General features: G+C 41.9%; 5 protein-coding genes across 7 annotated transcripts; 4 read left to right on the top strand and 1 right to left on the bottom strand.

Moving 5' to 3' along the window:
* Positions 1–8,188, top strand: LOC102709307 (nuclear pore complex protein NUP58). 3 transcript variants are annotated; one of them, XR_005812452.1, is made up of 8 exons: positions 1–343; positions 946–1,060; positions 2,286–2,726; positions 2,962–3,457; positions 3,986–4,026; positions 4,177–4,231; positions 6,047–6,126; positions 7,837–8,188. XR_005812452.1 is itself a non-coding variant. In XM_040527560.1 (7 exons), the coding sequence occupies exons 1-6, from the start codon at positions 84–86 to the stop codon at positions 4,207–4,209; spliced, it is 1,386 nt and encodes a 461-aa protein (XP_040383494.1). In that variant the 5' UTR covers positions 1–83; the 3' UTR covers positions 4,210–4,231; positions 5,137–5,430. The 3 variants fall into 3 exon arrangements, 2 of the variants coding, with proteins under 2 accessions (XP_040383494.1, XP_015696756.2); XM_040527560.1 differs by lacking the exons at positions 6,047–6,126; positions 7,837–8,188 and adding an exon at positions 5,137–5,430; XM_015841270.2 differs by lacking the exons at positions 6,047–6,126; positions 7,837–8,188 and having other exon boundaries at positions 4,177–4,516.
* An 859-nt stretch (positions 8,189–9,047) lies between these two features.
* Positions 9,048–11,495, top strand: LOC102709025 (thylakoidal processing peptidase 1, chloroplastic-like). The gene is made up of 6 exons (XM_006660622.3): positions 9,048–10,147; positions 10,248–10,316; positions 10,406–10,474; positions 10,576–10,662; positions 11,066–11,133; positions 11,235–11,495. Exons 1-6 carry the CDS (start codon positions 9,326–9,328, stop codon positions 11,353–11,355), a joined length of 1,236 nt encoding a protein of 411 aa, XP_006660685.2. The 5' UTR covers positions 9,048–9,325; the 3' UTR covers positions 11,356–11,495.
* Positions 11,496–13,675: 2,180 nt separating this feature from the next.
* LOC102708464 (annexin D8-like) lies at positions 13,676–15,611 on the top strand. The gene is made up of 5 exons (XM_006660620.2): positions 13,676–14,229; positions 14,324–14,554; positions 14,659–14,877; positions 15,031–15,120; positions 15,214–15,611. The coding sequence occupies exons 1-5, from the start codon at positions 14,020–14,022 to the stop codon at positions 15,454–15,456; spliced, it is 993 nt and encodes a 330-aa protein (XP_006660683.1). The 5' UTR covers positions 13,676–14,019; the 3' UTR covers positions 15,457–15,611.
* Positions 15,612–15,702: 91 nt separating this feature from the next.
* Positions 15,703–17,658, bottom strand: LOC102708741 (transmembrane emp24 domain-containing protein p24delta4-like). Its single transcript, XM_006660621.3, has 4 exons — positions 17,291–17,658; positions 16,283–16,492; positions 15,972–16,048; positions 15,703–15,869 (listed from the first exon to the last, which is right to left on the bottom strand). Exons 1-4 carry the CDS (start codon positions 17,495–17,497, stop codon positions 15,725–15,727), a joined length of 639 nt encoding a protein of 212 aa, XP_006660684.1. The 5' UTR covers positions 17,498–17,658; the 3' UTR covers positions 15,703–15,724.
* Positions 17,659–20,116: 2,458 nt separating this feature from the next.
* Positions 20,117–22,281, top strand: LOC102708179 (transmembrane protein 50 homolog). Its single transcript, XM_006660619.3, has 4 exons — positions 20,117–20,382; positions 20,482–20,581; positions 21,788–21,940; positions 22,022–22,281. The coding sequence occupies exons 1-4, from the start codon at positions 20,247–20,249 to the stop codon at positions 22,056–22,058; spliced, it is 426 nt and encodes a 141-aa protein (XP_006660682.1). The 5' UTR covers positions 20,117–20,246; the 3' UTR covers positions 22,059–22,281.
* Positions 22,282–24,966: the final 2,685 nt, after the last annotated feature.

Genomic DNA, 24,966 nt, shown 5'->3' with positions numbered 1-24,966 from the left:
CCCACCGTGCACGGCCCAAAGCCCACCCGGCGACCTCGAGCCGCGTCCGCCGGAGACGATTGCCCCCGCCGCCGGGCGCGGGAATGGCGTTCTCCTTCGCCTCGCCGGCGCCGCAGAATCCGTTCCAGACACCGGCGCAGACCCCATCCCTCTCGCCTTCGCCGTTTCAGTTTAGCTTGCCGCAGCCGCAGCAGCAGCCGCCGCAACAGCAACTGGCGGCGCCGTCTGCGCAACCGCCGCAGCAGCAGCTGATGCTATATACGACGGACGGGAAGCCCGCGGGGTACAACACGAAGTGGGAGGAGCTTCACTCCGAGTCGCAGAAGGCGCTCCTCCAGATCGAGTATGGTTTCCCCTTGAACTTTTTTCTCTGTAATTTGTATGAAATGCGAGTGGTTATTGGATCTTTCAGCTGCATTTTTTTTCTAGATCTATAGGTAGCTAAAATTGCTCCATCTGACTAGCTAAACACAGTCCTTGTTGGTATGTTACTCCAAATACTTTTTTTTATATGGGTGTACTCGTCAGCTTAGGCCTTAGAGGAATGTGCTGCTGTTAGGTCGCCCATAATGTTGTAAAGTACTTTTTTTTCTATCTGTGGTTTAGATTTACCGCTTTATGCGATAAGGTTGTGCCTTTATAGGAGTAGTATCTCAGAGATCAGTTTGCTTCACTCAGTTAAGAAAACATATTCTTCTATCATCATATACTATGGATGATTAGTGCTTCTCGTGGTTTAGCAGATCATCATTTACTTGGGTTCGAGAGGAAGGGGAAGAACCATTTTGTTATATGGTTTTGCCATTTGCAGTTGTTTTCTTAAGATGTTGCCTCATTTGGCATTGATGCAGTGAATATATGGATTTTAGGGTTAGGGAGTTCAGTTTCTATGTTTTTGTTAGACTTGGCATGTTATTGGTGTAATTTTCACTTTGAATTTTGTAGGGATAAAATAAGGGAGTACAGGGATGAGAGCGAGAGGTTGGATCAGTGTTCTCGCCTTCATGACTCATCGATCTCAAATGTTAATTTTGAACATGATGCAAGTGAAATCGCTCAGGTTGGACTGTTTTCCTTGCTTTTCCTCAGTGTTACATGAAGTGCAAGCTTGATTATGTCGGTCCTATTCCGCAGCTGATGTGGTACTTTCTCAGTTGTAAGTTTAAAAGATAGCAGAGCACTTTCTAGAAGACAAATTTCATTATTTTCGCATTTTCGACTGTAGAAATAATGAAATGCATGCACATACTGTCTTTAAAGAAATGCATATTGTGCTCATTGCCATTGGAAGATTGATCAGGAACTGACCATCAAATTAAGAATTTTAAAATCATGCGGAATTACTTTGAGCTCTTAATTGGTGAACTATGGCTCTGCTTCCTCTTGTCCTTTTTCATGATTTTTTTAAAAACCAAATGTAAAATTTGAGTTGCAAAGATGACAAAACCTAGTATTCTAAGTTCTGTGATGGTCTAGTATTGCCCTGAAAATGAAAAGTTTAGCACAATGGAGTAGGTCATCAATGAAACTCTATCTATTAAGAAAATGGTCAGCTTGGCCTTTGTAGCAAGATCGGGTTCACCATCCTGATTGTGCAGTAAGTATAATCAAATAATTAGTGGGCACTCTTAATTTAAAATCAATATCTACACTTGAATTTTGAAAATTTCCTGATCCACAAGAAATTGTAATGAGATCTGTTATGTCCAAAAAAACATGCTTCAAATTGGATAGCATATTAACTCATCAGTGATGAAGGGTATGTAGCTGGGAGGAAACCATGCTTTGGAGCTCATAACTGCTTGTTTAAGAAATGATTGGAAGTTAATATCTCATACAACACACATATTTTTATTTGTTGGTAATTCATGGTTCTTTGAGTTCATAGGGTCATTAGTTGACATTAGTACTAGTATCTACTGATTCCTGAACTATGAACACATGAATCCGTAAAAATGTACTCCTAAATACTGCCAACTTTTGTTAGAACCTTTTGAAAATTCAAGTACATATCTTTATATATATATTTAGATTGGAAAATTAAAAAAACATATATGTATTTTTCTTCGTAAGTTGCAATCATAATACTGTATTTCTGTGGGATTCTATGACTATTTTAAAATAGGAATTACTGTTCAACGTTCTGTTTGAGAACCATGTCAATGTTTAAGACATTTTTTTGTCTAACCATGTAATGTATCTGTGAACAAAGCACAATTTTGCTATGTATTCCTAACATCAACCCTTGAATTAATGGGTGGATTATTAATCACTTATTCTGATAGGAACTTGGAGGGACAACAACTATGATGGAAAGAGAGAAGGCTTCTGTTCAAGAGTTAATGACTGTTGTGAATGAAATGATGCGGAACACAGAATTTTCTATTAGGTCATATATGATGCTGAGACCAAGATTTATCCGTCCAGGTGTTGGAGCAAATGGTAGTGGCTCAAATCCTTCCGGTCCTGCTGGAGCTCAGTCCAATCAGCCAGTTGCAGTGGCACCAACCATTGATTTCTACAGTGGGATCCCAAAGCGACCTTCCCTTTTTATGCAACAGACTATCAACAAATTTGAGAAGTATCTTGGAGAATGCTGCAAGTGGATTGCTGAGCTAGAACAGCTTGTTCAAATGGAGAACAATAAAAGGCAATCAGCCTCACTAGAATCTCTACCGAAGGTTATGTCGAATGTGCATGATTATTTCATCTATGTTGCTTCTAAGGCAAGTGCCCTTTTTCATACATACTCTGCAGTTGAACTGTTCAAATTCATTAAGTTTGAAGTTCTCCCATGATATCAGCCATTTATTATCTATTAGTTGAAAAAATAAGTGTAAACCTACAAATCAACCAAATTCTTTGTAACAGCTGTATCTCGTGAACTAAGAGAGATTGTTTACTGTTAGATTTGTTGGACTGCCTTGATGCCAAGTATTTTCTAATGCTCCTATTTTTTAGGTGGAAAATCTTCATCAGTACGTCGAGTCATTGAAAACTGAATATCTACATGAGCAGAGGCGAATGGGTAATGCCAATGATCCATTTTTAGAGGCAAATAGACGGGAAGCGGCTAAACAAGAAGCAGCTGCTAGAAGGGTACATCCAACATTGCATTTGCCTGCTCCTGTACAGCCCACAACTCAAATTGCTGGAACAGCAACGAGTCAGCCACAGCAATCATTGATTCCTTCTGGAGCGACTTCTTCAAGTGCTTTTCCATCTTTCAGCACCCCAGTTTCTGCTCCATCTTCTTCGAGTCTCTTTTCAACTCCAACTCTATCAAGCAACCTTTTTGGTTCCTCTGGATCAGCCCCGCTGTCCACACCATTTGGGACAGTCTCCACTCCGACGCTTGGATCAACACCAGCTCCATCTGGATTTGGGAATACAACTCCATCTTTTGCTTCAACGCCGGCCATAGGTGGAACCTCATTGTTTTCTACACCATTTGGAGGTATACAAACTTCCCCATCACACTATATTTCTATTCATAAATGCTAGATAGTCATATGCTTATGATAAGTTAGTAGCTATCTGAAAACAGTTTGGCCCTTTATGTTGTGTAATGCTTGTTTTAGATAATCTATGGTCGTGAAGGGTATATGAACATTTCCGAAGTATTGGCACATCTAAAATTTGATTTCTTCATGGAAAAATTCGTAGCTTAGATTTGTTGATTATGTTTTTGGTCTGCATGTTACCCTTGCTGAAATTTGTTATTGACAGCACAGTACACTTTGTTCATTATTTGTCCAAGTGGGTTATAGCTGAGACACGCCTTTATATTCCGCATGCCCATCAGTGTGATTTATTTTAATATGTTTCTACTCTTGTATTACTATGATTACTGTCCATATTGAAATTCACCAGCTATTTTCTTCCTTCTATCCTACTTCCAATTGAACTCACAAAGATAACTTTCCCATTCTATGATATCCTGATTTCTGGAAATTGCATGACGTTCCACTTCTGTCTACCTTAGGTGTAGCTACAGCTTCAGGATCCAGCTTTGGTGGTACATCTGTAAGTTATTCTCCATCAATTTATGCAGTAGTCTTCCTTTTCAACTATAACAAGAATACAACTATGTCAAGCATAATCTCTCCATTTTATTCTCAATGTTTTTGTTTGTCAATTCCCATTTCCCAATACCGTTTGTATTGTTTGGTGCAGAAAGTGAGGTCAAAACCTCGGGGCCGACGCTAGGTGTAGCTGATCAACATGAAATGTGGGTGCCTCTCGTATCTCCTTGTGACCCATTCGTCTTGTCCTTCATTTTTCCAAGAACACACAAAATATTTATGTCTTTTCATTAAGATGGAGGGAAGGTTCTCACCAATCGTTAAAAACTGGTCTGAACTAAGGAAACATATTTCAGATTCATATTCCTTCTGTCTTATGAAAAAACTTGTAATTAATTTATCGGTGATTGTAGCAGACCTTGACTAGTTGTGACAACAGATTCTAATGTATGTGCCCCATCTCAGTATTATGAGAATATGCACTGATAACTTAACCAATTGTTATTTAGAGATAAGATTATATTTAAAAAAATGAGTGACAATGGCTTGCAGTAGCTTCAGGTCATCTCCGAGACTTGGTTATGAAGCATGCCAATGTCTAGTTTTTGTTATTATGCAACTACATTTTGCTTCATTTTTAGTTGACTGTTTAGGCCCTGTTTAGTTTTTAAAAACTTTTATCAAAAACATCACATCGAATCTTTGGATACCTAATTGGAGCATTAAATATACATGAACATTAAAATTAATTACACAGTTATGGGGGAAATCGTGGGACGAATCTTTTGAGTGTAATTAGTACATGATTAGTCATAAGTGCTATAGTAATCAATATGTGCTAATGATGGATTAATTAGACTCAAAAGATTCACATCATACATCATGGTTTTCAGGTAGAATCTAAAATTTGTTTTGTAGGTATACTACGTTTAATACTTCAGAGTCGATGTGACCTCTCTTCTCTTGATTTTTTGGAAACTAAACGGGAGATGAAAATCCTCGTTACTTCCTATTGACCTAAAGTTGGTCTCAGGTCGGGAAACTTTAGACAATAAGATCAAGCACAGTCCTATGTATTAATGTATATAGTGTCTTTTCTGTGATTTTGCAGAACCCCCCGTGAGTCAGTGTTTGTGAATGTCGTGTCATGCTTAGCAGCAACGGTGAAGGGCTGAAGGCTCTCTGTTCCAAGAAGTGGGCTGACCTTTTTTTTATTTGGACTATGATATGATCTTGAAGTGTGCAGTAGGTAGGAAGTGTCCACAAAGATATACCAGCTTCAACATCATGGTGGGGGCATAGATGCATGTTTAAAGATCTTTTTTTCATGTGCTTTAGCTAGTAGGGATTTGTTTCGGTCCAATAAAAAGTATCTCGAGGTACCGGTATCTTGAGGTATCAAATCATCTCTCACCATTGGATCTAACTGAATAGGATATGCACTGTTAGATCCAACGATTAGAAACGATTTAGTATCGTGAGGTACTGGTATCTCGAGATATTTTTTTATTTTTTATTGGACTGAAGCAAATCTCTAGCTAGTGTCTTTATCAGTTATCACCTCACTAATGTGCGTTGCGCCTTAGTGCAGTCATAGAGGGTTGAACCTGTCGTTAACATAACAACTGGTCATAGGAAAGTCGGTTCTCTCCATGTGTAATTTCTGGACAATTTCATCCCATGATCATCTCTCTAGTATCATCAAGAGCAAGAGAAAGAACCAATAGCCTGTTTTGGAACGAATTCTAAACTTATTTGTTTCATTATTTTGTTTGGAATTCTTCGGACATAACTTAGACAGTAGTTAATCTGTTATAGCACGTTTCCATTTCGTGCCTGATTGTGATGGCTCATGTTTCCTATTGTCACCTATGGTCTCCTTGTAGCCTCAGATCCAGAGCTCTAATTTCTAATTATTTGTAGATAAGATGATTGATTCCTTTGCCTCTGAAACGTAAGTGCTTACGACAGCCCGAGCAGGAGCTCCCAATAATTAATGTTTTGTGTTTGTTTTTATATAGAGCTGGTTCCTTCGGTTGGCATTTGCTGCAGGCGTTGTTTGCTGGTAGTTGTGTCAAGGGCTTGGAAGTCAAGCGTTGACGTAAGTGGACCCACATGTCATGTCAGTATGCACAGCTTAGTCCTGTTTTAGTTCCGAATTTTTTTAAAAAAACATTATATCAAATCTTTAGACATATAAATAAATCATTAAATATAGATGAAACAAAAAACTAATTAAACAATTATAAAAGAAACTACGAGACAAATCGTTTGAGTATAATTATGCCATGATTAGACATAAGTGCTACACGGTAACCTACATATGCTAATGACGGATTAATTAGATTCAAAAGATTCGTCTCGCAGTTTCTTAGCAGAATCTGTAATTTATTTTTTCATTTGTTCGAAAACCCTTTTTACATTTGGTTAAACGTCTGACGTGATATTTTATTGGGGCATCATAATCTACTGAATTGTGTGAAAAGTCAGGTTTTGGTTTGAGCGGTTATATCTTTACCGTGCTGTGGCTATTTCTGTCTGCCGGTTCATGAATCATGATACAATGTGAACTGGAATATGTCCATGTAGCAAGCTAGTGTCATTTATACATAGTTTTTCGTAGAAAACTGCAGCTTTGTGCATGTCAAATGTATCAGATGAATGCCCATGGTTAGCAAATTTGTCATGTCAAATGCAGAGGGGATGATTAGTCATGTATTAGTATTTTTTTTATTAGAAAAGCTGAAGATTTCCTGTATGTGAACGCGCTGCACTCGGTTTCCTGATCCAAGATCTTTGAATGGAACTCTTGTATCCTCATGAGTACAGTTACTCAGTTAGGGCCCCATTTGATTTATCGGGGAAAAATAGAAAGTTTGTAGAATTTGAATACTATGCGAGAATTTCCAATTTGGTTCTTTAAAACAAAGGATTAGGACCGACAATCATATGAAATTCCTATAAAATAACTCAATATAAGCAATTTTAGGGGAAAGTTAACATGGGGATCAACATTATGAAATTTTTCCTAAGTTTATCCATCTCCTCTAATTTCTATGTTTTCCATACTGTCTATTCAAACGGTTGTTCATGTGTTTTTCGCTTCTGTGTTTTACTCTTACATTTCTATTAAAATTTTATGTTCTTTTTTCTATTTCTATATTTTTTAATCCTATGTATTTCAGAAGGACACTTAGGGCCTAATCTTTGCTTTTGCTTATACTTATAATCCAAAATTTGAATTCTCAACTTTAAATTTAGAGTGATTTTGTGATTTTTTTATTATAATTTATTTTTCAATCTTTGATTTTAGATCGTTAAAAATACATATATAAAATTTTTTGTTTATAAATAGGTCGTTTGGTTTTTTCTTTTTCTTTGAAACAACCAAACGATGACCTGTTAATTTTTAGTCGTATGAACACAATTGAATCTTTGTTCCAAAGCTTGTTACCGCGGCGAAGAATCTCCTCTCTCTCTCTCTTTTGAAGAGTCTCCTCTCTTTTACAATTCACTCACCGTTCCAAAACATGGCTTGCTTTCCCTACCGAGCTATGAGGTGTCCTGCCCAATCACTGATCCCCCCAACGCCTTCGACTGTGACAGTGGAAGTTTCAGAGAAGCAACGAAGCTAACCGCATGCGGAAAAAAAATGGGTCAACAATAAGAGCAAGTTCAATACTATACTCAACTTAACATGCTATAAATTAGTAGCCTGTTTCTCTTTTCTCTTTACTTTTATCTCTTTAAAATATAAAATATGTTTATAGACTGTACCTGCTCTAACATTACCGATGTTTCGTGTGTGTAGCTGAGCGATTATTTCAGTGGCGCTAAGCTACTGTCGGATGAACGGAGACGGTTCCACGGCCTCGTTCGATGACCACGTCAGAAAGGAAATAGCTCGTCCAGTTTGACTTTTTGATGGTTGAGGAGTGGCATTGTGTTCTCAGTGGATAAAATAAAATCGCTATCATGCCAGCGGCGGTGTTTTTTAACCTAATTGCATCCTAAAGTCAGTACACCTGTGCCCTTCAAGGGCAACATCACAGTGCGACTGCTCCTATGTGAATGGTTAAAAACAAAAATAATAGTGGGATTATATATTATAGGGAAGTTCTAAAATTACTCAATCCATTCTATATTATAAAACTTACTGAGTTTTACGCAGGTATCAATGTATATGTTTTTAAATTTACTAGCACACATGTGAATTTAGTCAAGTCTATAAAGTATTATAATGTGGAATGGAGAGAATAATATTTTATTTGACGTACCGGAAATTTAGAAACCCAAAATACTTTTATTTTAGATAGAGGAAAAAACATCAAGTGTCATCTCATATTTATTTTTCTCTAAGATTCCTCTATAATAGGCCAATAGCCCGTTTTATAGGCATTTCAAAGAAATTAAGAGGAATCACTTTTTTCGAAAAACTTCGTACGACTACTTTGTATATTAAACTAATATTCTTTTTTCCTATGAATTTAAGATGCACCCGCCAAACCTTGAGCAACGTTTTATTCCTATCAAATTTTTCTATTGTTTCTTTCTTTTAGTTTTTTTAGCATGGATGCTTATAAAAGGAAAATTGGTGACAAAATATGCTAGCCTAGTCTTTTCAAGTTGTTTATAGCGATAACTTATGTGCATATTTATAGGTTTGAGCATACCCATATGAATGTAAACACTTACATATTTCAAAAATAAAAGAAAAAAATCTTAAGTTACAAATCGAGATGATTATTACCTCTTAGCAGCAATATGACAATATCATGTTTCGTGATTTCGTCCCTTATATTGGTGATATCATTATTTCACCGGTATACGCATATCTTTGTCTAATTTATTATTAATGATGTTTTTGTTGCATAAAAATTCCAGTAAATCAATTTCCAATTATACTGGAGAATGGAACTCAAAACTTTCCAAAATTATTGTTTCAAAAAGAAACAAAAATCTCCAAAGTTCAAGGACCTCGTGCCTCCACGGCTCCACCTCACCAAAACACGGTGAAAAACCACGCGCCTATAAAAAACACCCATCTCTTCCGCCTCCCACCTTCTCTCTTCTATAGTCGCATTCCCCAACCTCTTCCCCCGCCGCCTCCGTTGACGGCCACCGTTGACCTCCCCTCCGGCGAGGTCTTCCACCTCGCCGGGAACCCCACCTCCCGCCTTGTCCTCGAGGTGGTGTTTCTCCGGCCCCTCTAATCGGCCGGCGCCTTGGTCTCCGCCTGCTCCCCGGAGTACTCGATTCGCCTCCTTTCGATCCCGCTACGGCTGCTCTGCTTGCTCGCCATGGCGATCCGAATCACGGTTTCGTACTCCGGCTACGTGGCGCAGAATCTCGCCGCGTCGCTCGGACAGAGATGCTCCTCCGCCTCCACGGCGGCCGGGTGCCGCTTCTTCCAAGACGGCGGGTGGCGCCCCTTCTGCATGCTCACCTCCTCCCGCCAAGCCGAGCACCACCGGAACAGCGGCGCCGACCACCGCCGTGAAGCACTCCGTGAATCCGGAGAGCACGACCACCCGAAGGTGCAGGCGCTCTCCTCCTCCGCCGCCGGAGGGCATTCGCTGTTCCTCTCGCCGGCATACGCTTCGTCCAGGGCGCAGCCGCCGTCTCTGGCCGTGGGTTTGCTGTCGGTGCTCGCTCAGGGGACGGGGCCGACGGGTGGGATCTCCGGCGCCGCGTCTCTGTCAGGATCGTCGTCGATCTCTCTCGGGTTCAACCCTTCCTCCTTCCTCCCTTTCATGCAGACTTCGAAGTGGCTCCCCTGCAGCGACCTCGCCACCTCGTCGTCTGCGGCGCCGTCTTCTCCTCCTCCTCTTCCCTCACCGCCGCCTTCGATTAGCCCCAAGAAGGCGTTGGTGAGTAGCGCTAGTGCTGGTGCTTCCAGCTCCAAGGCGCCGATTGCACGGAACAGTGGTGGTAGTGCCGCGATGAGCAGGAGCAACTGGTTGTCGAGGTGGATGAGCTCCTGCTCCGATGACGCCAAGACGGCATTCGCGGCGGTGACCGTGCCGCTGCTCTACAGCTCGTCCCTGGCCGAGCCGAGGTCCATCCCGTCCAAGTCCATGTACCCGACCTTCGATGTTGGTGATCGGATTCTCGCCGAGAAGGTAGAGCTTGTTTGTTGTTGAGAATTCCTTGCGTTTACTTCGATTATATCTTTCCTTGCTGCGGTGCTGAGTTTACTTATAATTTTGTGATGGTCTTCAGGTCTCGTACATATTCCGGGAACCGGATGTCTTGGACATTGTGATCTTCCGGGCACCCCCTGCTCTTCAGGTATGATAAATGATTCATGTAATGTTCTTGTTCATACTTCACAATGATCTTGGTGTAAATGTGATGTTTAAATTGCAATGTTATTGCAGGCTTGGGGCTACAGCTCGGGTGATGTTTTCATCAAGAGGGTTGTGGCCAAGGCAGGCGACTATGTCGAAGTAAGCGTTTACCTCAATGGTAGTGCCATCTGTCTGTTTGTCTATGTTACTACACTGCGAAATGTTTTGAGTATTGATTGGGTTTCTTTGTAATTTGATAGGTACGTGATGGCAAGTTGATTGTCAATGGAGTAATCCAGGATGAGGAATTTGTGCTGGAAGCTCACAACTATGAGATGGAACCCACGGTATGTGTCTTTGCTTAAACTAAAATTATGTGCATCATTTCACGATTCTACTTAATTCGCTCTCGCATACTTTAGAATGACTGGGTACTTATTGAAATGTTTGTTTTTGATCACTTGAGTAACCTGATGCAAAATTTGACATTTCAGATTAAAATTTTCTGGTTTTGCTCACCCAAGTAATCAAAATGTAGAATTTTAGATTGCATACTTGAGTAATCAAGTATTAATTAAGCTTCATTTCCACTTTGACTAATCTATAATATCTAGTGGATTAGTATTATATATCTTTTAGTTCTATTGAATAGCATCTCGTATTTCATTTAACATATTTGTTCATCAAATGCAATTTTAGAGATTTAATCTTTGTTTTCAGTTGATTAATAGCTCATTGTTATTCCTGCAGCTTATACCAGAAGGTTACGTGTTTGTGCTGGGAGACAACCGTAACAACAGCTTTGATTCTCATAACTGGTATGCTAAAAAAAAAAAAATCAAAACTGCACTCAATCTGCATCCAAAGTTTTCATCTTATGCAATATAGATCTGATCTGAGCCAATGTCTGACATTTCAGGGGGCCTCTTCCTGTGAGGAACATCGTTGGAAGATCCGTGCTTCGGTACTGGCCACCATCGAAAATTACAGATACAATTTACGAGCCTCGTGCAGAATATTCTGCAGCCGGGTTGTCATGAGGTGTATCCAGGCCGCCTGGCAGTTGCAGATAGCCTATGTGTAATACTCTTTTGTGGAGCTCCACCTATGAGCCGAGTTCCAGTTCACATCTCTCACTGTTGTTTATAGAGTTTTGTGTAAATTCACTTTGGCTGACCAATTTGTTTTTTCCACTGCCTATTTGGCAGATGTTTGTTTAAGAACGAAAAAAAGTGCAGCATAGCATGCAATGCTAAAAGAGATTCCTCCTATCTGTACAAGTGTACAGAGCAATTTTTTTTTTTTTGAGAAAGAAGGGTAACAACCCCTCCCATTTCCATTAACAGAAAAGATACCAAATGTTCCAACAAAACTTATGAGCACACAGATCGAAACCATCCTCCCACTACCAAACTAATTCATAGGACCAAAAAAAACACTAACATTAACAAGAGACGAGCAAAGCCACAGTCTAACATAAACTCGGTCACAACACTTTAGAAAACACTAGCAGCAAGCAAAGCCAGTCCAAAAGTCAATCTTCAAAACCTAAAAAGACCCGGCTCATCCCTTTAGTCGTTTCGTCTTCATAGCCCAGCCATGTTTCACATCATAAATTTCAACTGCCACTTGCTTGAGTAATCTAGCTCCTGCTTCAAGTTTTCCTGCTCACACTCCAGACCAATCTAGCCAAATTGCATTGAAAGACCAGATGATCAATTGTCTCATCTTTTTCACAAAACTGACATTTTTTTTATTCTTCTTCTTCCAACCCCTCTTATACAAATTATCTTTAGTTAAGATACTATTTCTGAGAATCAACCAAATGAACACTTTAACTCTGAGAGGGACTTTAAATTTCCAGATTCTTTTAAAAGGATAACAGACCCCCTGCACCATCATTGCTTCATAAAAGGATTTAACAGAAAATCTACCATCTTTTGTCAAATTCCAAATCAAGATATCTTTATCATCAGACAAATTAATTCCTTCACAGTTTTTCTTTCAATCTTTCCCAACTTTCTGCTTTACTTCCAATCAAAGCTCTTCTAAATTGCATATCACTCCAATCACTGGTAAACACTTTTGCAACTGTAACATGTTTAGTAAAAGTTATATCATAAAGATCAGGGTATTGTACAGCTAGAGTTCTTTTATTTAACCAAATGTCTTCCCAAAATAAAGTGTACAGAGCAATTGCTGAAGAGATTTCTGCTTCTGAGCTGGGCAATTTTATTCTGTTTCCAGCATAACAGGAGACTCTCTGCTGTACTTTGGTTCATGTAAATGAATCGTATAAAGCAGTTTTTTTTTTACGATTATGATGGTTTCTTGTGGTTTTCCCTTTGCTGTAACTGTTTCGTATGGTTGTCGAAATAGCGGCTTCGTTTCAGCTGTGGCATCTTGCTGACTTTAGCTGCTGTTCGTCCGGCTGACATTACCACACACAACTAGTTCGTCCGGCTACAAGCTCCGCCACTATTCACCTCCACGACGGCCGGCGTATGTGATCAGACTTCAGAGCCGTCTAGCGCACCCTGCCGATGCCCAGCACCAGATCCTCCGCCGAGTTCGATTCCTCGTTGCCGGTGGTGCGGCTGCGCGCCGCCGCGGCCGCGGCACGACGTCTCCTCGCCCTCCCTCCCTCGCGTGCCGCCCACCCCTCCTCCATCCACTCACCCAGCACTCCATGATGCACCACCCCGCCGACACCGCACCACCCTTCGTCCACGCTCGATCTCACTCTCACCATCCTGGCCCAGAGAAAAAAAAAGGCACCGGCGATCGAACATTGGGCAACAGGTAGTAGATCGTGCCTCCGATCCCAACCAAACAATGAAACAAACACCAAACTTTTCGAGCTGAGAATGAGAAGAGAATAAAAAAAGGTAGTGACCAACAAAGTCGAGACCTGAAAAGAGTGGAGGATTCATCTCTGTTCGGTAAAAAGGAGGACGATGCCAACAAGAAAAGGCGGGAGAATTAAAAGATGGCGGGAATTGACACGGAGCCAACTTGGAATCCACGAATGGAATGGATGCCAGTAGTGCCACTAAAACAATACCAGTGGCCGCAAAAGTAGGTGAATGGGGCAGTATGAGCCTATATTCAGCAGCAACAGAATTGGCCATCTTTATGAATCCTTTGCTGAACACTATAGTTTAATGTGTAATGTTAGCTTTGCAGAATTTGTTTCTCATTTAGAACATACCAGGATCTTTTCTCCTGTCAAGCTACACCTTATACTTTGCTTAAACCAGATAACACCTTCCTAGAACGCTAGCTACTGGAGGACCTTGCTGTCTGCGTTCGAAGGTGCTAAGTTTCGTTCACGTTTAATAGCAACATGAAAAAAATAGCACGCAATGCATATCTCTTACGATAAGAATATCTATGGACAAAACAGGATCTGAGTGATTGATGCCCGATCGAAAAGAAGCTTAAAAGGTCTTAAAAAGTCAAGACGTCTATCACTGAAATTCGGCTTCATGCCCCCAGATCCCATGCTGAGTAGGAAGCAGATTTGCTTCCTCCCATCTCCTCTCTCTTTGCTTCCTTTTTGGCCATCTGAGATAGCTTTATCCATCCATCCTTTAGCAAAAAAGAAACCAATAGCCACCAATACTTGCCATCATATATATCTGTGCAATGGCCGGCCAACCAAACCCAGTTCTCTACATTGAACACTTCAGCTTTGAGTAGACATGGCCTCTCGGTTTCTTGTTACCACAGGCTTTGAGGACGAGTGCAGAGCGATCCATGATGCGTGCAGCCAGCCACGCCGTTTGAGTCTTCTCCTTGCTCACCGGAGCCCATCGGAGAGGCAGCAAATCAAGGCGACCTACCGTGCAATGTTCCGCGAAGACCTCGCCGGAGAACTGCACAGAATCCTAATGGCCAACGAGGGAGATGAGGTAAAGGAAGCCTCGGGTTTTGCGATTTTGCTTGAAAGACTTTATTATGCAAGTTTCTTACCTTCCCATGAGCTTCCTTCCCTTCCACTTCCAGCTCTGCAAGCTGCTCTACCTGTGGGTGCTCGACCCGGCGGAGCGCGACGCGATCATGGCACGGGACGCCGTCGAGAGCGGCGGCGGCGCCATGGATTACCGGGCCCTGGTGGAGATCTTCACACGCCGGAAGCAGGACCAGCTCTTCTTCACCAAGCAGGCGTACCTGGCCAGGTTCAAGAAGAACCTTGAGCAGGACATGGTCACAGAGCCGTCTCATCCTTACCAGAGGGTAAGCCCATTGTTGCTTCTCACTTTTAGCTCGGTTTCCCATGGTGTTTTTTTAGCCAGGTGAGCTCAACTCACGCCACTGCTTTCTGCTGACGATCCAACCAGCTATTGGTAGCACTTGCGACCTCCCACAAGTCACACCATGATGAACTTAGCCGGCACATTGCCAAATGTGATGCCAGGAGGTTGTATGATGCGAAGAACAGCAGCATGGGATCGGTCGACGAGGCTGTCATTCTCGAGATGTTTAGCAAGAGGAGCATCCCACAGCTCAGGCTGGCATTCAGCAGTTACAAGCACATCTATGGGTATGACTACACCAAGGTAAGCAAACTCAAGAACCTGACGGCAAAAAAATCCACTCCATATACAACAGTACTGAAATGGCTGCTGCCTTCTGATGTTATATTGCAACAATCCGCCAAACTACTGAAATGACTGTCTTCTGAGCTTGTCGCTGCAACAATGCGTATGTAGGCACTGAAGAAGAATGGCTTTGGTGAGTTTGAACAATCTTTGAGGGTTGTTGTGAAGTGCATCTACAATCCTTCTATGTATTTCTCCAAGGTGATGGAAAGCAGAAAATTTTGCACTTTGTAGTTTTTACATATCATGAATCAGACCCCTCATTCTTTTTTCTCTTCTTTTTTGTCTTGCCAGCTGCTGCACACAAGTTTGCAATGCTCAGCTACAAATAGAAGGTTGGTTACAAGGGCTATTTTGGGCAGTGACGATGTCGATATGGACAACATCAAGTCAGTATTCAAAAGTAGTTACGGAAAGGACCTTGAGGATTTCATCCACGAAAGCTTGCTTGAGAGTGATTACAAAGAATTTCTTTTAGGTGTGGCCAAGGCCCAAGGGGTCAATAACCTCATGAAGTCTGTTTGGAATGATCCTTGAATTATACAGGGAAAGGAAAGAGTTCATATACTGCTTTGCTTATAAGAGCAAATTGACCATCAAAAACAGCAGTTTCATGTTAGCTGAGTGTAGGATATAGATGAAATATTATGTTCATGTTGTTGCTTTTGGGTGAAAAATGTTATCAGTTAAACAAAAAAAAATGTTTTGACATTCGTGATGGAAAAATATTCAAGTCTTATCTACAATAGCTAAAACACAGAATTAAGGTACGTGTGTTGTAGAGGACTACGTTACAGATATAATTTCAGATGAGCTTCTTCTTTCGGAAATACTGTTGTAGATGCCAAAGTTGCAAAGCTGAGACTATAATGCAAACAGTGAGCGATACAATGCTCAACCATGTGACCCTAGTATTCGTCTTCTCACTGATATCTCTCATGTCTGCTTCTCTGCATTGAGAACTTGTATAAGACTAGTTTGCCCTTATTTATGAATGAAATTAAAAGTCCATAGATAGTTCAGTTGAGCTACAAAAGGAAGTATGTATGTACTTGGATCTCAGCAAGAGCAGGTTTTCATGGATTGCTTGGACAGCGGTTTCAAGCTTGACCAATTCTAGTTCAACTCCCTGTTCAAGAATGTTACTTATAAGGATATAAGTAGGGCTTTTTACCGTCCTTTGAAAAGTACCTCAAGGTACCAAGAATTTTAGTGCAAATTTTTTGTATCTCAAGGGTACCATACTTTTTACACTAAAAATTATGGTACCTTGAGATATTTTTTCAAGTATAGTAAAAAAGCTCATATAAATAACTCCAAAATGCAGATCATAGGCACAGTATCCTGAGTTCATGCATATTACCTCAAGTTTTTCCTTTTTGGCAACAGAATCCCAATCTTTTGTTGCAATACCAACTCTCCAGTCAAGATTTAATTTCACCACTAACATCTTGTTCTCACCATCAACTGAGAAGCAAGCTAAGTAGTTTCCTGCTTCTGCAGTTGTGAATGCAAACTGGCCTGTGGAAACCTTTTGTTTATGATGTAAAATGTCTCCAAAAGGGGATGTAACCTGCAAGAGTGATCCCATCAGAAGGTTTAGGATAAGTTCATAGAGCAGACAATGAGAAAAAAAAAGTGCTTCAGTTAATTTTAGTAACAACAAAGAGAACAATGATATTATTAAATCATGAAAGAGGTGTAACCAACCTACCCTCAGAACTACAAGGTTCAGCTGTTTGTACAGAAAAAATGGTGGAACTCTACCCACAGCACACGACAATGGCAAGGGAAAAAAACTATTACTATGGCAACTCTTGAGTTTTGATCATATGCCTTATTTGCAAATGCACGGGACATTTCGCTATGTACATTTACTATGTCAATTGTCAAAGAGTAAGAGCAGGTCAGGTCACATCATATATAGACAGAAAGCACAGTAGTGCATGACAGCATGAGCATTGCTCAATTGCATATTTGCCAGACATCCTTCCAAAGTCTTGGTACGAAGGGTTTCTTTTTATCAAAATCTTGCTACGAAGGATCAATGACATGCACAATGTGCTGAGTTTATCTTCAGTCATTTAATTGTTAACATTTTAATCACTACTGCTTTCTTGTAATTTTTTTATGGCTAAAATACTGCGTGCCACAACATCAATTTGTGGACCCAAATTTTAACCGATTCAGTCAGAGTTCACGCACAAGTGTAACAACAAAGAGACACCATGATGTAATGCATTCCCCATTTCCATCTCTGAACATATGATGTAACCCTAGAAAATCTGGCTCAAAAATCCCCCCACGATGAATCGTCACCATTCACAGTGTAGAACAACCGACAATTGATCCTCCGGCACTGTTGGCTCACCTTGGCGGTGACGGTGGGGTGGGCGTGGTGGTGCTCGTAGAGGACGGAGTAGTCGCCGATGACGACGACGTTGGACTGGATCTCCTCCGACACGCACTTCGTCCCCGACGGCGCGATCTCCAGCCACACCGCCCCAGCGCCTGCCGCCATACACCACAGCAACGCCGCCACCGCCGCAGGGGCCCACGTGCCTCCGCATCGCGCCATCGCTTTCCCCTACCTCCCCTCCAATGCTGCCGGCGCCCCTAGATGAGAGTCACTGTGGGTCTTGCATGTATCATGCTTGGATCGTATCTATTATGCAAGGAGACGACTGTTTGGTTGATCGGATGAGAATAATAGCCTGTTTGGTTGATCGGACGAGAATAATAGCCAGACCCAATAGATAAAAAAGGGTCTTGTAGCCGGGCTGAGTAGAAACAGTGGAATCGGGCGTCTCTAGTCGGCCTGGCCGAATGCATGCGTTCTCGCTGCACCCGGGCGCGCACGGGTCTCCGAATCGTTCTCATTCTCCCCCCTCATTTTCCTCCCCACACAGAAGAACTAGGGTTTGGGGCGCTCCTCCTCCATCAGTCGCCGCGCCCGTCCTCCTCCGGTCGCCGTCCTCTGTCGCGCTCGTCGTCCGTGGCGGTCACCATGGTCCCGCCGCGCTCGGTCCTCCGCTGGTCGCCGTCCTCCTCCGTCGCCACGCTCGTCGTCCGTGACGGTCGCCGTCCTCCGCCCCTGCCGTCCTCCACTGCGCTTGTCCTCCACCGGTCGCCGTCCTCAGCCACGCTCGTCCTCCGTCGAGCCATCTTCCTCCTCCTGCAGCTACACCTTCAACTACCGTGATGGCTCCTACTCCCAAGGCGTCCTAGCGCATGACAAGCTGATCCTCGCTGGAGTATAAAAAATTTCTCGTATGCTGAAGTAATTGAGGTAGCTAGTTAGCTTCAGTTTGTGACGAGCATTTTTTTTCGAATTTTTTGTGACGAGCATTTGCCTCTCTTAATTTCTCACTCTCTGTTGGGTGTCAGGAGGAGGGCGGCCAAGGATGTTGTCACCGGAGTGGCCGGCGGCGAGCGGTGGCTGTCGGCGGCCAAAGGGAGGTAATTAAGAGGGAATTGATACTGCATTTGTTACTGAAACTGTTCTTGCACATGCATGTAAAGAGAAGGATAAGAGAGATGGATGCATCTCTATCTCCAGGGTGTCAGATTCAGATCGATTTACACTCGTTTCCTTCTGCTAGTTTAATGCTGCTTGTGATGATGATGTCATTAGGTCGATCGATCATGTGATTAGTAGACAGGCTAATCATAGATTAATTAGACTCAATAAATTTTAGTTTTTCCCAAACACCACCTTAGCTAGTTGTGTAGCAGGCACAACACCTTATCCTGGGAAGTCTCTTATTATTATAAACAAACTATCTTGATTTTTTTTAATGTCAGATTGATATAACCTCATCTATACACAAATGCGAATATTGTATTGGTGTAATGTCAATTTTTTTTTTAATGTCAGATTGTATTGGCTCCGCTTGGCACTCCTTTGAGTTACAATCCCACTTAAATTTTTGTATTTGAAAGTTTGATTTTTAATAAGAGATTATTTGGTAGATATTTTACTTGGCAATCTGGAAGGATGTAACCTCCTCCATGCAACATCTACCAAGATGTGTTGGTAGATCTAAACGAAGCAAGTTGGCGTTCGGCAAGACAAGCATGAATGTATGATTCAGACACCCATGCATGGTTGCAGTTTTGCAGAGAATCGGTCACGGATTAATTTTGAACAAATGGTGGTTAATGATGTTGCTTGTATTTGCTTCCGTTATATGATTTTGCGCTCATCCTTCTACGTGCAAAAATGGTGGTTAATCAATGATTAATAAATTAGTGCTGCTTGTTGCGAAAGAGCACGTAATTAGTTCAACAAAAATCACACAAGTCACAATCAGATTTAATTCAAGCCAAAATCTGTGTCAAGCCAAAATCAGATTTAATTCATGCACGTTATCACGTTGCTGATGAATGTGCATGAAAAAGTGCGACCCAGTTTCAATTTGGACATGTACACATGATTTTTATTGTACTGCATAGGATAAATCTCAATATACAATGGAAAATATTTACACTTAGGACTTGTCTAATCTAACCAAACAACATCTTCTCAATGCAATCTTTTATTGTAGGCAACCAAACACCATCTAACCATATCCAGGGTCATTCAATACAAGCAACCAAAACAAGTACATCTGCATGTACAGAAACATTCCAAACTCAACCTGGATTAGAGAGATGGGTTAGACTAGGATGATTCAAGCAATCAAACACACCTGTACGAGTCCATCTCTAACCTGGCTCGAGGCCCAATACGGCCCAAGCATATATATGAGCCTAAATATTGGGCTGGGGCGAGATTTTCTGCGTTCGTGAGGCCCATAAATATTGGGCCGGGGCGAGATTTTCTGCGTCCGTGAGGCCCATAAATATTGGGCCGAGACAAGATCTTCTACGTCCGTGAGGCCCATAAATATTGGGCCGGGACGAGATTTTCTGCGCCCTGCGGCCCATAAATATTGGGCCGAGACGAGATTTTCTGTGTCCGTGAGGCCCATAAATATTGGGCTGGAAAGAGGATTTTATGCGCCCGTGCGGCCCATAAATATTGGGCCGGGACGAGATTATCTGCGCCCGTGCGGCCCATAAATATTGGGCCGAAACGAGATTTTCTGCGTCCGGCGCAGCCCATAAATATTGGGCCGGGTACGTATTCCGCTTCTTGGTGGACCAGATATATTGGGCCTATGCAGTATTGCATCTCCTACGCAGCATCTACTCAACAAACCGAGAGAAACACAACAAAAAGGAAGAAAAAAAAATCGGCGAAAAAGGCGACGAGGAAGGTGAGGAGATTGCTTCGTCGAGGAGGGGATTGGTAGAGGAGAGGTCGCCGCTCGCCGCTCGCCGCCATGGAGACCCTGGCGCTACTGTGGGGGATCATCGGGCCGGGAGTGGCCGGCGCGGTCTTCGGCGCCGGATGGTGGTTCTGGGTCGACGCCGTCGTCTGCAGCGCCGTCCAGGTCTCCTTCCTCCACTACCTACCTGGTGAGAACCCAGAGCGACCAGATCCCCTCGCTTCGATTTGATGGGGTTGCATCGTTGCGCGGACTTGGGGAGGGGACGTGATGGGTGTGAATTTCGCAGGGATCTTCGCGTCGCTGGCGGCTCTCATGTTCAACGCCGTGAACAAGGACGAGATCGGATATGACTATTACTCGCCCTACGGGGACGATTCCGAGTGGAGGTGGGACTATTGTTTGATTAGGAGCTAATTGATTGAATTGCATTTAGGCAAGTGAAGTCTGGATGTTCGAATCGAAACCTGTAAGTAGAGTGAACCGCGCAGTTTCATAGTCACATTATTATCTGCAAATGTATAATTTCAGAAAGAAAACTTATGTTGAGTTGGTTATTTCTGAGATCACCAGTTGTTAGTGGATGGATGGAGACAATCAAATTCATTCTGAACAGATATGAATTTGGGTAAATGCCTACCAAGATCCACAATTCCCTATGGATATAGTTCGACTAGGATGATTCCAACCTACAGTTCAATTTCCTTGCTTTAGAATGTTACCTGTTAGATCGAGTTTCATCTTAAATTGACTGAACCGTTGATTAATCTGATTAAGAGTTTAAATCATCAAGAAAATACATAATAACGCTTGCCTCCAGTGGCTACTCCTCTTTCTAATGTTTTGATGAAGTTATTAAGCAGTTGTTCTGCTGAACTCAATGATCACACTATCCTGAGGTTAAATTGTCTTACTTTTAGACCAACCTATCATTTTTCAGACATTATTTCTATGCATCCAGTACATAATGACTGCCTGGCTCGTGTTAGGATGCTACAACAGTGAAGTTATGTTTTGTGCAATGGAAGTCACAAGGGCCATTTAACTTGCCTCAAAATATGCGCTGCACAATGTGCCAAATTGTAGTAATCATATTACCCATGGTTCTCAAGAAGACAAGGACAGTGCTTGAAATAGATAAAATTGTTTAATGAAATATTAGTGAAGTAAATCTCAATATCTACTTATGCATAAAATATGTACACTCAAAGCCTATAATACTAAGAAAATGTACCACAGTGCTGAAAATGTACCATTGACCATTATAGATAATTTATGTTGAGCAGAATTTTTTAACTTATGAAGTGCTCTTAACTAAAAGAACATTTTAGTTGCTAACAGTGTACTTTGTGCATTTCTGTTTGCATTAAGTTTCCCTCAGTCAGTCATCACATAAGCCCTTCTTAACATCAAATCATGCACATTTTATAAACATTTTCTGCCACAATTAGTTATCCCTCTTTTCTTCATTCAGAAGAGTTCAGAGTCCAAAAAACGAATCATATACAGTTATACACCGAGTGCTTGCAAATGGAATTTAGAACGAAGAGGGATTTTCTCCTGATACTGCATTGTGTTTTTCACTGGTTTTGCAGGGTGAAGCTTTGGCTTTTTGTGGCATATGTTGTTTCATTTGTGTGCTTAGCTGGATCAGTGGGTATGTTGGTGCAAGATGCATTGACAGACAAAGGCCCTTCTGTGTGGACTGGTGTTGCGGGTGTTCTGCAATGTGTTCTTGTATTGATAAGGTATACTGTTGTGATCGATCACCTTCCTCTCTCTTTGCTCGGTTATCCAGTTTTTTTCATGACGTTTCACCATCCTTGCAGTGGGTTGATATATTGGACGTGCCACTCTGAGGAGTAAGGGCCAGAATGCTGTGCGTTTCACCATCCTTGCAGTGGGTGAAAAGATTGTGGTCATGATGCTCCGAAGAAATCTTCTATACCATTGCCATTGTACGGTTTTGTGTAAAAAAAAGATGCTCATTTCGTGTTGGGAAGGCTGGATGTTCATTTGTGCATAACTGATGATCCTTAAGATTAGTATATGTTTATCATAATTTCTTTCTAGCTTCTGATTTCTGAAACTTCTGGTGCTCTCTGCCTTGAGGATAGAGCTGAATCTGAATTGTGAGCTATGAAATTGCCACCTCTGTTGTGGATGGTGCCCCCTGCAACAAGCCATTATCACTTATCATAGGGCGTGTAAACCAATTTCAGTTGACTCCAACCGCAGATGCGGCTGCACGCTGATTCTTTCGAAGTGCTTGTAATCAGTACCAAAATAACATCTTAGTGGGTTCCTTTGGGGATTGCAATAGTCCATCAGTTGATTGTACTAATCTGTACTATGGGTTCCTTAATTTTGTTGTTTTCTTTAATCAGCCGCTGTTTCAGACTGCTGTTTTCTTCTGGTAAATTTTGCTACAGCATACTTACCGTTTGCGTAATTTGCAGATGGAGATTGCAAAAACGTGATATGACTAGAGTACGCCGAGAACAGTTTATTTGCAGGAGGATATCATAATCATTATTTTATTATTTTTTTAGTCTAACTGAAAAATAAATTGTTTAAAAAGATAAGAATGTCCACGAGCCACAAACTTCTAACATGGTGCTAGATTAAAGATATACTATGATGTATGGTAGCAGCCTACTTGGGGTGATAGCAGATTGAGAATTGTATAAATTGTAATTCTGACTTTTATTTTTCTTTAAATTCAGAAAAAAAATGAAAATCTGGAAAAAAAGATAAAAATTTAAAAGCCTCTAAAATATACATGTCGGCGTCGTTCTATGTTTTCAGAGAAGATCGGTGGCATAATGGCGTTCTATGTTTTCAGAGAGGATCGGTGGAGAGAGTCTGGTTCCTTCAACAAATTACCCATTTTTCTGGTACATTTTTGGTTGCTTGCGGCCATGCACGGATGTTGCTTCAATGCTTCTCCAACCATATCATGTTCATAAGAAAATTACACAAAATGTGGAAAAAAAACTGTAGGAAAAGCCTCGTTTGTTAGCATTCTTTTTTTTTTTAATGAAAGATCTTCCATCCGGCTTTATATATAATAAAAGCCCAAACGGAACTTTTTTTTTTTTGGTATTTGACCAAGTTTCCATGCGCATATCACCATCTTTCTGATTTGCTCGACGCATCAGAGCTGCCTAATTGATCCGGCGCCTTGTAGGCAGAGCGGGGCCCAACTGCCGGCGGCCATGGTTCCAGTCCATGGCCTGCAGCAGTCGCAGCAACGGATGAAGTGAACGGCAAGTTGATCTGGAACCATTTCGTACCGTGCTGTCTCGACCGAGCGGCGCTTAATCCGTGACGTTTTGGTCATCGTCGATAAGCCAGTGAAGTTTTACACGGTGCCGTCCCGCTGAACAGAGAGCCACAAGTGTCGCTCTTCCGTGACATTCTCGTTAGACGACGCCTGGTTCAGCTTCGTCGCTTTCGATGAACGGTTGATTTCTGACTGGAACAGCACGTTGCTTTTGGTAGCGCCAATTAATCCGCTCACTTGTGCTTAGTACTCTCCGCTTTATACTATAATTGTTTTGGTTCTATGGATTAATATGTGTACTTAACATATGAATCATGAAAGAACATAAATCTCTATAATATGAAACTAAGATAATATTAATTACTGAATTTATTATGAGCTGACCAACTGTTGCTTGCTAACCCCCGGTAGAATCAATGTATCATCGTGCTAGAAAGCACCTGATGTGCCCGGCCAATTACTGATCACTACATTATATTTACGAATCTAGAATAATAGTATACTCGTCTAAAAATTGTTGTATATAAATTGGTAGATCTATTTTAGCAAATTAGTAATAGTGGTAATATATATATATATATATTATATATATATATAGGTATATATTTATATATGAAAGTGCATGGCATATCTGACGTACCCTCTGCCTACGCCCCCTGCTACCTTCGCTTCCAAACAACCGTGGCAACTGAATTGAATGGGTGTAATAGCAGAATCTTACGTTATTTTTTTTCTTCAGTTAAATTTTAAATTTAAAGTTAATTTTGAGAATTTCTCACCGTAGTTATTTTTTAAGGTTAACTTTTAAATTTTTAAATTATTCTTCTAAGAATATGTATATGAAAAGTTCATTCACAAATTATGCTCTTTTATTTATAAATATGTTATTTGGTTTTTTAAAATACCAAAAGATCCCCCGTACATAAGCTTATAATACATGCCAAGTTAACTTTTTTTTTAATCCTAAAGAGGGGATCCGCGACAAGCACATGACTCTTGTTGCGACTGAACACCGCGCGCTGCGCCGGCGATGGGGTTGTTTGCCGGGGCGGCGGCGGCGCCTTCGAGGCCGCGTATGTTCGACAGGAAAGGCAGCCATGGCCCTTGGCAAATTGAAGAAGGGAAGAAAGAAAAAAAGAAGGCAGGCCGTGTCGCGACGGCGACGACGCGTTCGCGCCACATGTCGGACGCGCGTGGACTGCACGGCCCGACGACGACCTCTCCCCGTGCCGCGTACTCACGGGAGCGCGGAGACGGATGCCGATACGGGCACCCGCGACCGCGAGGACGCAGGCGCTGCGTAGTAGGCTAAACGGGGCCGAACTCTCCCCAACTCGACCACTCATCGCTCGCCTCTCGGTGCCGACGGGGCGCGGCGCACTTCCCCGGGGTTGGCCTGTTTCCAGTGCGTCCTTCGGCCTCGTTGGTGGAAACACGCCGCTTTTGCTGTTATTGCTAGCAACACACAAATTTAGTAAACTAGATGAT

This window comes from Oryza brachyantha, chromosome 9 (genome assembly GCF_000231095.2).
Source record: "Oryza brachyantha chromosome 9, ObraRS2, whole genome shotgun sequence".
Lineage (NCBI taxonomy): Eukaryota > Viridiplantae > Streptophyta > Magnoliopsida > Poales > Poaceae > Oryza > Oryza brachyantha.
This window is presented reverse-complemented; position numbering and strand designations above follow the sequence as displayed.

Coding starts and splice junctions, on each gene's coding strand:
- LOC102708179 (XM_006660619.3), top strand. CDS start 20,247: ATGGAGACCCTGGCGCTACTGTGGGGGATCATCGGGCCGGGAGTGGCC. Junction 20,383..20,481: donor CTTCCTCCACTACCTACCTG/GTGAGAACCCAG, acceptor TGAATTTCGCAG/GGATCTTCGCGTCGCTGGCG. Junction 21,941..22,021: donor TGTGTTCTTGTATTGATAAG/GTATACTGTTGT, acceptor CCATCCTTGCAG/TGGGTTGATATATTGGACGT.
- LOC102708741 (XM_006660621.3), bottom strand. CDS start 17,497: ATGGCGCGATGCGGAGGCACGTGGGCCCCTGCGGCGGTGGCGGCGTTG. Junction 16,493..17,290: donor ACCCCACCGTCACCGCCAAG/GTGAGCCAACAG, acceptor TCACTCTTGCAG/GTTACATCCCCTTTTGGAGA. Junction 15,870..15,971: donor CTGCTCTTGCTGAGATCCAA/GTACATACATAC, acceptor TTCTCAATGCAG/AGAAGCAGACATGAGAGATA.
- LOC102709025 (XM_006660622.3), top strand. CDS start 9,326: ATGGCGATCCGAATCACGGTTTCGTACTCCGGCTACGTGGCGCAGAAT. Junction 10,663..11,065: donor ACTATGAGATGGAACCCACG/GTATGTGTCTTT, acceptor TTATTCCTGCAG/CTTATACCAGAAGGTTACGT. Junction 11,134..11,234: donor AGCTTTGATTCTCATAACTG/GTATGCTAAAAA, acceptor CTGACATTTCAG/GGGGCCTCTTCCTGTGAGGA.
- LOC102708464 (XM_006660620.2), top strand. CDS start 14,020: ATGGCCTCTCGGTTTCTTGTTACCACAGGCTTTGAGGACGAGTGCAGA. Junction 14,878..15,030: donor ATGGGTATGACTACACCAAG/GTAAGCAAACTC, acceptor ATGCGTATGTAG/GCACTGAAGAAGAATGGCTT. Junction 15,121..15,213: donor CTTCTATGTATTTCTCCAAG/GTGATGGAAAGC, acceptor TTGTCTTGCCAG/CTGCTGCACACAAGTTTGCA.
- LOC102709307 (XM_040527560.1), top strand. CDS start 84: ATGGCGTTCTCCTTCGCCTCGCCGGCGCCGCAGAATCCGTTCCAGACA. Junction 344..945: donor AAGGCGCTCCTCCAGATCGA/GTATGGTTTCCC, acceptor TGAATTTTGTAG/GGATAAAATAAGGGAGTACA. Junction 4,027..4,176: donor CCAGCTTTGGTGGTACATCT/GTAAGTTATTCT, acceptor TGTTTGGTGCAG/AAAGTGAGGTCAAAACCTCG.